General features: G+C 45.6%; 1 protein-coding gene across 3 annotated transcripts in view; it reads right to left on the reverse strand.

Moving 5' to 3' along the window:
* Positions 1-3,920, reverse strand: part of RCL1 (RNA terminal phosphate cyclase like 1) — a 95,170-nt gene extending 91,250 nt beyond the window's left edge. For 2 of the 3 annotated variants that reach the window (XR_009051314.1, XR_009051315.1), the window contains exon 1: positions 3,602-3,920. Coding sequence is in view for 1 of the 3 variants with exons in the window: in XM_057721636.1 (XP_057577619.1) it covers positions 3,602-3,737 (136 nt within the window). In the remaining 2 variants the exon portion in view is untranslated. The remainder of the gene's footprint in view (positions 1-3,601) is intronic. The other variant, XM_057721636.1, reaches the window with a different exon arrangement.
* Positions 3,921-10,774: the final 6,854 nt, after the last annotated feature.

Here is a 10,774-nt window from a genome sequence, read left to right on the forward strand (position 1 = left end):
CGGCTGTGTAATTAATAAAAACCATTCCGGGATCCTCTTTCTTTAGGATTCAAATTCTTCTCATTCTTGACAATTCCTCTTTCAAAGGAGGCAGTTTTATTTAAGAGATTAACAAATCTGCCTGAAGTCACAGAGTTTGACCTGGGTCTCATCCCCTTCTGAATCTTTATGCAGTTTTCTTGGTACCTCACGCTGCTATTCCCAACCATTAGGGATACGAAGAAAAGAAAAAACTTAATAATTAAGTCCGGTAGACCAGGGTCTTCCAACATCAGCGCTGATATTTGGACAGAATATTTCTTTGTGTGGGGAGCTGTCCAGTGCGCTGTAGAATGTTTAGCAGCATCCCTGGCCTCCACCCACTAGGTGCCAGGAGCAGCCTCCCAGTTGTGACAACCAAAAATGTCTCCAAACAGTGCCAAATATCCCCTGGGGAGCAAAACTGTCCCTAGTTAAGAACCACTACATTATACATATAACACACAATTATTTGGAAGCCATCACTTAAAAGGAAACCTTTAGACTGAAAAGGAAACAGAGAAGGCATAATTCTCTTTAAATATTTGAAAAGTTTCCATATAGAAGCAGGAACAGATTTCAAATGCCAGAGAACACAACTATACTATATGGACAGAGGTTACATAATAATAAAACCAGCTAACATTTATTCTTCCTGTACGCCAGGCACTGTTGAGTGCACTTTCAAGTACTATTTCATTTAATCTTCCCAATAACCCTTTGAAGTCGGCAGTACTAGCCCCACTTTACAGATGAAAAAACTGAGGCTCAGGAGGTCCAACAGCTAATAGCAAAAGCAGAACCAGGTCTCAAATTGAGATCTAACTGAGCCCAAGCTCTTAATCCCCAAGCTACTACCACCATGACAAATGAAAGATTTTACCTCCACATAATAAAGAAAATGAATAACTTTTTGACTTAAAAGCTGTTTCTTTTACCAACAATGATTCCCGCAGCCACCATCTCAATCCTATCTGTTCAGATCAGAAGATCCAGAGAGCCTTCCTTCATAACCTCAGGGGAAGCCTCTGCTTTAACACTACTGAGCCCCTTTACAACTTGCTACTTCAAGTTACTCAGGCTACCCTCTCAGCTCTTCCTTAGAAAGCTCCTTGAAAGTGGGGCAACTAGCTTCTCAGGTTTACACCTCTACAAAGACTTGCACTTACTGGGGCTCAATAAACCTTTTCTGAATGGCTATTCCAGAGACGTCACCCCCACCCTCTAAAGCTCACACCAGAGGCGATATTTAAGCAAGCACCTTCAGGAGATATAATTCTTGCATTTGCGCTGAAGATTTTATTGGAAATGCTGAGTATTTTCCAACTTTCAGAATCTGAGTCAGGAAGAGTCAGAAAGGGAAAAATGACAGATAAGACAGTCCATTGGCTACATCTCCATTCAAACTACCACATACTCGTTTGACTATGATCACATACTATGTGTCGGGGCTACATGTATTTATGTATATGCGTGCATGCATATACACTTAGCTGTGTATATCAGACACATATATGTCTATGAACGCATGTATATACGTATATCTCAGTTCCCTCTTTAGAAATTAAGCAAATGTCTACAGGGTTTCTGAAGCCTTGAATCCAACCCAGGAGGTCTAAATTAGAGGTCTCTTTTTTCCTAGTATAAGGTAAGGCAAATAAGGGTATACATAGTGCTCCTCATAAAATAGCAGCACAAGTGCCAACCAGTACTACCGTCCTCAGGTACCAGAGTCAGGTATCTTTTCAGGAAAATGCCAAGTTGCCAAACCCCATTCATGTGTGTGGCAATGAAGAGGTGTTCACAAACAGTTCAGTGGGGAGAAAGGAAAACATCACTCAATTGTACCTAATGGGCACTATTTTTCCATTAGAAATCTCAGGTCTCCAGGCTAAAGTACTTCTATTTCTCATTTCAAAAAAAAAAAAAAAAAAAAAAAAAGCTATGCCCAATGTTCATAGAAGTAGAAGCCTGTCTTCTTACCACATCCAGCTGGTGGTGAGTTCTCTAGGGGTGAAGGGGAGAGCTGGCTGGGAATGCCAGAGAGTAGAGCAGTCAAGCAATTGCTTTGCCCAAGGTTCAGACTCAAAATAAAGGCAAGAAATGTTGGCGGGGGGGGGGGCTACTTCCTAGGTGGTGCAGTAGTTAAGAATCCGCATGCCAGTGCAGGGGACACGGGTTCGATGCCTGCTCCAGGAATATCCCACATGACACGGAGCAGCTGAGCCTGTCCAACCACAACTATTGAGCCTGTGCGCCACAACTAAAAAAACAGAAAAGAAATGTTGAAGGGAAGAGCACCTGGCATAAACCATGCTAGGGGTCCCTCAACTTCTTCAGTGTTTTTGAGCAGTACAGTGAAGGCAGTAACAATCCTGTACCAACCCAAGTGTTTCTTACTGTCCCCAGGTTCCTATCCATGGTACAGATGTTCTTCTGATTCTTTCCTTCCTAACCTTCTATCTCCATCAATGACATGGCATTTTCCCCTTCTGTGCAACCAATCACCATTCAAGAGAAGCAGAAATGCAACCATCCAGAAAATGCATTCAGACTGATGATGAAATGGGCTGGCCACCTAGTACAGGAGCCATCACAAAATTAAACACATCAACAGGGCCCAGAAAGCTTCCAGGACCAAGCACAAACCCTCTGCTCCTTCAATTTGCAGATAGGTTTTTTCCTTTTTTTTTTTTTTTTTTGGCCTTGAACTAATTTTCCCAACCTGACATAATCAGACAAAAGCTTTTAAATATATGAGTCTTATTCCAGGGAACCAGTTGAAACTCGGAGACAATTTAACTTGATATGGGTTTAAATGGGGCCTTATTTTTCATCTACCCACCTTTGTAGGGCAAAAAGACAGCTTGGAAGCCTGTAGTTTAGCGCTTGTCACCAATCCTTTACTCAAGTCAAGGCAATTAGGCCCATGACTGTTAAAAATTTATCTCAAAGCTCCTGTCCTGCACAAATCAATCACAGTCACTGCTGAAAACAAACACGGAATCTTAAAAAATTCTTTAATCCACACCCAAGGAGATGTGTGAGGGCAGCCGAGAGAAATCTTGTTGACAGGGACAGCCGGTGGTGTCCAACGGGGCAGCTGCTTCTGAAACCTGTTTGGGACAGGGGACAAAACCAACCAGTGGTACTTTTCTCTCCAAATCTCTCTCCATCTTTACATCTGCCCATTCACCACATTTTCGGTCAAAAACAAAAAACAAAACCACCTGTTTTTCTCCATTGAGAGGTTTACAGCGAGAGCAAGAGGGACTCGAGACAAGCGAGGGGGCGATGCCTGGGATATGTTGCAACATATAATGCTGGAAAACGTGTAACTGTTTACTACTAGCGCCCCGGAGACGCCGAGCGCCGCGCGCAGCTGAGAAAGAGCAACCCTCGGGGCGCGACCCCGCCTCCCCCACAGCCCCGGGAGCGTTCGGGTCCGGGGGCCACGCGCAGGGAGCCCCCCGCCACGCGCCCACAGGACCCGGAGGCTCCTCGCGCGCCGGCCCCCGGCGCATCAGCGCTGTCTCCCCTCGGGACCCACGCCCACCCAGCGCGCTGCCCGCCCCGGAGTTACCTCGGAGGCCGGGGTTGTCGTCTCTGGCCCGAATCTTTCGGATTTTGACGGGGCGCCCGCTCAGAGTGGACAAGACCAGACGCTGGCGCAAGAAGTTGCAGCCCGCGTAGCTGAGGGAGTGCGCCTGGGTCGCCATGTGCACGCCCTCCGCAAAGGCGCGGGCGGCCGGGGCGAGGCGATTTCGGACGGGCGCGGGGGTCGCGGTTCTGGCGACGGCGGCAACAGCGGCCGTGGCGGCCCAGGTTCCCTCCTGCAGCCCCGCAGCCTCAGGCGCGTCCACGTGGTTTGGAACAGGAAGAGAGAGAGACGAGACACCGGGTCAGAGGGGAGAGGGGCGGAGCCGGTGACCACCTCCCCGCCTCCCCGCCCGCCTGGGGGCGGCCTCCGCACCGAGCCACGCCACTATTGGCCGGCGCAGGATCAGGGCGGTGCCCGTGCCGCACCGCTATAGGCCCGCACTAGGGCTGGGCGGTGCCCAGGCTGCGCTACCATTGGCCTGCGCTGGAGCTGGGCGGTGCCCAGGCCCCGGCAACAGCGCTCGGCTGGAGGAGCGCGGGGCGGTGGTGGGAGCTGGGGTGGCCTGGGAGCGGAGGCACGGAAGCACGCCTTCGCCGCCAGTGTCCGCGGGGTCTTTCCCCGCGTGGGGGCAAGGGGAGGCGACCGACTGGGGTTGAGCGCCTACTACATGCCTAGTACTTAGCCTCACTACTTACAGCAACCTCTGTTGGGTGGTATTGTCTCCCCCGCCTTTTTCTTAATGGAAGAGAAAACAGGATTGGCGCGCTTTACCTTGTTGCAGACACCGTGCGGAGCGCGCAGCCGGCTCTCTCCCTTCGAGCCCCTTTGTAATCCTGCGAGGTAGTGCCATTCCCGCCCTACACTTGGGGAAGGACTCGAGGAACATTGCAAAGCTGGCAGTGACAGCATGCACAGGAACCAAAGTCTTCCGACACCAGGCCGTTGCCTATGAGACATCAAGCTTTGCCCCTTTCACATCAGTGTCTTCCGTTATAGTCACTGTGCTTTTGGCCAAGTCAGGTCCTCCCATTTTGCATGCCTCAAAATGGGTAGTTGTAGTAACTTACACACACACATACACACATAGCTTTTCCCTCTTTCCTGTCCTCTTCTAATCTTGCACACCAAAATCTTCCAAAGATTGGGTTATGTCACTCTTCTGCTCAAAAACTTTCAAAGATAACGCAGTTAAGTATAAAAATGACTACAAACTTGGGCATTCAATACCATCATACAGCTGGTTTGCAGCCATTCTTGGACAATGTCACCAGATCATGAGTCCCAGAACACATCGGGGAAGAGAGGTATCTGGAAGGGGTCAGAGCTTGAGTAAGATTAAAGAAGGCGGCTAGCCTTATGTGGGTAAGACTCAGTTATGAGGAACCACTGAAAGGTCTGAACTCCTGTACAATGACAGGTTATTAGAGGTGTATGTAGAGTTTAACAGAATCAGGCCAGAAGTTCATTGAGAAAGGTGGGTAACTGCCATTTCTTGAGACTGTTTTTAGGAAGCTGACAGTATTGAAAGATCCAGGTCCACTGAGGGCCTCCCTTGAATCGTCCTGTGGAGGATGCCAAAGCAAAGAGAGGAACCATCACACCAGGAGTGGATGTTTTGTATATCATCTCATGTTAATTACTCAACAAACTTAAAAAACAACTAATATCCTCTGTAGCAACCCCTGTTGGTGCCCTGTTCATATCCCTTCAGCTCTTACTATTTTCAGTGCAAACCTACTTAATTATCCTCCAACAGCACCTATACCTCTTTGTCTGAGGGTTTTTCCCACCTGTGTGGAACTCATCAGGGCAAAGGTGCTGGGGACTTAATGTCTCGCCCCCACCCAGAGTCCTCAACCAATGGCTAATGGGAGTTAATGTATAAACATCCCAGCTCCCTTAACCTTTGGGTGAGATAGCTCTGAGACATAGATTCTACAGTGTTTCTCCAGGGTTCCCCAGAGGTTTTAAGTTTTGGTGGCCTACAGGGGTTACGTGCTTAAGTACCTCTTACTGGCTTCCTTCCCTTCCCTGTATCCTTCCCAGCTCCCTTCTGATATTTCCTGGGATTAATTCCCAAACAAACTACTTTCACTCAAATTATTGCCTCAGGGTCTTCTCCTGGGCAACTCCAATATAAGTTCTGATTTTTAATATTTGAGAACTGAGGTTCAGAGAGAATAAATGACTTGTTTAGAGTGACATTGCTGATAAATGGCAGAACCAGAATAAAAACTTCGTCTGCCTCTCTGTCCCTGTCTATCTGTCTCTCTCATCTCATATCTTTGGAACCCTGAACCTCTAGTAAGAAGTCTGGCTCCCATGAAGCTGCCATGCCAGAGAGACCACACAGAATGAGGGCCAGCTGTTCCCGCTGACAGCCTCAACTGCCAGACGTGGGAGTGAGGGAGCCTTAGGATGATCCCAGTCCCCAGCCAGCCTCTGACAAGTCTTTCGAGCCACCCTCGCTGACACTATATGGAGCACAGATGAGCTGGCCTCACTGAGGCCTGCCCAAATTGAGCTAAATGATTGTTCCTATTTTAAGCTATGGGTTTGGGGGTAGTTTGTTGCACAGTAATGGATAACTGAAACAACATATCCCTGAATCCCCTTCCCTGCATAATTCTGGGTTAGCAAACCACAAGAAACATCTTGAATGAGATTGAAAAGGCAAAAATGAAGTCACAGCCACATTGTTTACGTTTGAAAGGTCACTGCAGGGTACCAGGCTGTCTTGCAGCTCATGTACTAAGCTCTTCCAACTCCCACCTGATCCTACATAGCAACTCTGACCCCTGGGCCAGCGATGCATTTACCTCCATGACAAAGGACACCATCTTCTGCTGGTCACTCACATCATTGAAGTCAGAGGCTTGGAGTCAGTGAGAGACTGATGTAGGTTCCAGCTTATGCTGCTGACTTTGGGCTCCGTCACCAGGCACAATGACAACAGCCACCAGAATCACTGTTGAAAGCGACTGTGAAACCAGCCCCCACAATGGCATAAGGTCAAATTCCTACAATAAACCTCTAGTGAGTGGTTCTGCTTTTTTGATTGAATCCTGACTGGTGCACAAGCCATTATTGAAAGCCTACTGAGATTATCTCCACGCTAAAGGCTTTACACACATGATATCATTTGGTCCTCACACCAACTACCTCAAAAGTTGAGTTATAAGTACATGGGGGTTTGAGATACAATTCTACCTTTATTTTCAAAATTGTCCACTACAATTTAAAAAATCTGCTCATAGATTCCTCTTTCAAACTAAATGATAAATGACATATACCTGGCCTTGTAATTACTTCCACAAATACTTCCATTTTAATAATGGTAAATGTGTACTTGCCTCAGCAATGGATTTGGGGGCCAGAGTAAAAACAGATTCTTCCCAGTCCATAGAGAAAGTTACTCAACGCCACACTTCCACCCACTCTGTTATCTTATCATCTTCTTTATTCAAATCATAATGGTTCAGTGGGTTTTTTCTCACTTCAGCCTGGAATTAATGCTTACACTGCTCCAATTTTAGGATGAATGTTCATGTCCAGTGCTCCTCCTCTGGGCTCCCACAATAACTATTCACAAGTATGTTTCTGCATATATATCCTCTTCTAACCTCTTGAAACCTGTTTATGTGGCAGCCTTCCTAACAACACTCTGTGAGCCAGTGAGTGTGAGGACTGTGTCCTATCATTTAGAGCAGAAATCATTTTATTGTATGCGCAGTGCTTGGCACCTAGTAGGCATTTAATGTGTGACTAGAATTAATTAATTAATTAATTAAAACACACATGGCTAGCCTAAATCAATAACTCAAACTGTCTAAAACAGTGGTTCTCAAACTTTGGCATGCATCAAAACTGCCTGGAGGGCTTGTTAAACACATATTGCTGGGCCTCATCCCCTGCATTTCTTCAGTACATCTGGGGTAGAGCCTGAGAATTTACATCTCTAACAACTTCCCACGTGATGTGGATGCTTCTGGCCTAAGGATCACACTTTGAGAAGCTTATAAAAGGGGGGTGGGGGGTGGGACTTCCTAGGTGGTGCAGTGGTTAAGACTCCACCTGCCAATGCAGGGGACACGGGTTCAATCCTTGCCCCAGGAGGATACCACATGCTGCGGAGCAGCTAGGCCCGAGAGCCACAACTGTTGAGCCTGCGCTCTAGAGCCCATGAGCCACAACTACTGAGGCCCATGTGCCCGGAGCCCATGCTCAGCAACAAAAGAGACCACCACAATGAGGAGCCCGCGCACCAGAATGAAGAGTAGCCCTTGCTCACTGCCACTAGAGAAAGCCTGTGTGCAGCAGTGAAGATCCAGTACAGCCAATAAATAAATAAATTTATTTTAAAAAGGTGGTGGTGGGGGAAATCCCCTGGCAGTCCAGTGGTTAGGACTCCGCACTTCCACTGCAGCTGGCACGGGTTCGATTCCCTGGTCAGGAACTAAGATCCTGCAAGCTGTGCAGCAAGGCCCCCCCCTCCCAAACAAAGACGTACACTTACCTACATACAACAGGAGTCCCAGAAGGAGAGGAGAGAGAGACAGGGACAGAAAGAGCATGTGAGCAAAAGTTTCCCAAATTTGATGAAATACATAAATCTACACATCCAAATAAAGTTACTACTTTAGAAGTTGAAGTTTTATTAGAAGTGGATCCTCCAGACAAGAGTCGTGGCTGACATCTTGATGACAACCTTGTGAGGCTCTGAAGCACAGAACCCAACTAAGCCATGCCTGAACTCCTGACTCACAGAAAATGTGAGATAATTAGAACGTGTTCAAGCCACTAAGCTTGTGGTAATTTGTTACACAGCTATGGAAAATTATTACACTGGTTTTCAAACCCAGGTCTGTCTGGCTTCCATAGTCTGTGCTCCCTCTCCTACACCTGATTATATGTCTTGTGAAAGGTGTTAACTGAGGAGTTAATGGAGATGATAGACTTTCTGAGTCTCCAGAAAGACAAGCCATACGGCCCAGCCCCCCTGTGACAAACAGATGCCCCTTTCCCAAGGGAACATCTAAGAATGCTGGGACACTGAGCTACAAGACAACAGCCAGGGTCCCATTTATATTTAGATGCTGACTAGAGACAACCATAACTAACACTGTTAAAGATTTCTTATGATGGTTGGACACCCCCTGATTGTGATGTTTAACCTCTGTTTCCCTATAATTGTTAGCAGTAAAAACACTGATAAAATTTGAAGAAATGTCTGTGCTTGTGTCAGAGCCGTTGGGAGAGGAGCAGGATGGGGGACCTCAGTCTTGTTTCACAATCATCAGCTCTCTTCATTGACTGTGAAACTGAAAGAGAAGGGGATGATCAACAGGTGATAAACACTCAGAGCAGAATTTTTAAGGCTCCAGTTGCCAATCCTTTTTTTGTTTGTTTATGTTTTTTGGCTGTGTCATGCAGCATGTGGGATCTTAGTGCCCCGGCCAGGGATCGAACCAGTGCCCCCTGCAGGGAAAGCATGAAGTCTTAACCACTGGACTGCCAGGGAAGTCCCACCAGTTACCAATCTTGAAGCCATCATATCATAATTATGAAATATTAGGATTTATATCTATGAAACTTCAAATGTGAATTGACACCTAATACACAAATGTGGCATTGAAACATAAATGATATATTCCTAATTTTCTAGGACTGTCTTGAGTTCCTATATTTTATTCACTGCCTCCATCAAATCCCACTCATCACTCAACAAATCACATGTTCCTATACTTGGTTCAGAACCATCTATATAACAACTCTTTCACTGTCTTAAAAATGCTTAACCATAAAAAGGAATTTATTGATTCATTAAAAGTTAAAGGGTATCAAGAAAGCAGTTACTCACAACTAAAAAAAAAAAAAGTTAAAAGGTATCCAAATGTCTATTAACTGATGACTGAATAAACAAAATAGAGTATATTCATAGTGGAATATTATTCAGCCATAAAAAGGAATGAAGCACTGATACATGCTACATCATGGATAAACCTTGAAAACATTATGCCAAGTGAAAGAAGCTACACACACACACACATACACACACACACACACATCTATATTTGTAATAATTCCATTTAAATGCAGTGTCCAAAACAGGCAAATCTACAGAGACAGAAAGTACATTAGATGGAGGCAAAGATAGTCATTAGAAAATCCAGGCTCATATTCTACCAGTTTAGCAAACCCAGCATGAATAAGTCACCTCTTTTCCAACAGCATCAGCAAATGTGGGGTAGAGTTCTCATTGGTCCTGCTTGGATCACATACCCATTTCTGAACCAATCACAGTTGTCTGGAGGAATATGGTGCTCTGATTGGCCAAATCTAAGTCACATGCTCTCCTCCTTTATAGAGAAAGTAGTATCAGTGTCTCTCAAACTACAAGAATGGAGCAAGAGAAAGGAGTGGCTCCCCTAAGGAAAATTAAAGTTCTGTTATCACAAGAGGTAACAGATGCTAGGTAGGCAAAAACGATACATGACAACTTCACCAAACCCACACAAAGCCAAAGAATCTCATCACCTAGAATCTCTTCATGACTTTGCAGAGTTCAAATTTCACAATATGTGGATATTTTCCCAACTCAATTCAATTCCATAAACATTTATCTAACACCTACTAGAGGGCTAGGGTTGGCCATGCCAAGAAGTGTACAAGGATACAGGATAAAGGACTATGAATGTAGAGATGAGAAAGACTCAGACCCTGCTTCTATGATATTCACGGCCTAATCTAGTGATTCTTGACTTTATTGTACAAAAAATTCATCTGAGGCTCTTATTAAATATGCATACTCCAGGGCCACAGTCTAAGATTTTCTTTTTCTTTCTTTTTTAAAATTATTTATTTATTTATTTATTTATTTATTTATTTAGGCTGCACCAGGTCTTCATTAGCATGTGGGATCTTTAGTTGCAGTATGCATGAGGGATCTGGTTCCCTGACCAGGGATTGAATCCAGGCCCCCTGCATTGGGAGCGTGGAGTCTTACCCACTGGACTACCAGGGAAGTTCCCATAATCTAAGATTTTCTGATTTGGTAGGTGTGGGATTGGCTCTAGAAATATATCTTTAAAACTTCCCAGGTGCTCATGCTGCAGGGGGTCCAGGAACTACTCTTTGAGATTCTCTGATATAATG

Source organism: Hippopotamus amphibius, chromosome 2 (genome assembly GCF_030028045.1).
Source record: "Hippopotamus amphibius kiboko isolate mHipAmp2 chromosome 2, mHipAmp2.hap2, whole genome shotgun sequence".
Classification (NCBI taxonomy): domain Eukaryota; kingdom Metazoa; phylum Chordata; class Mammalia; order Artiodactyla; family Hippopotamidae; genus Hippopotamus; species Hippopotamus amphibius.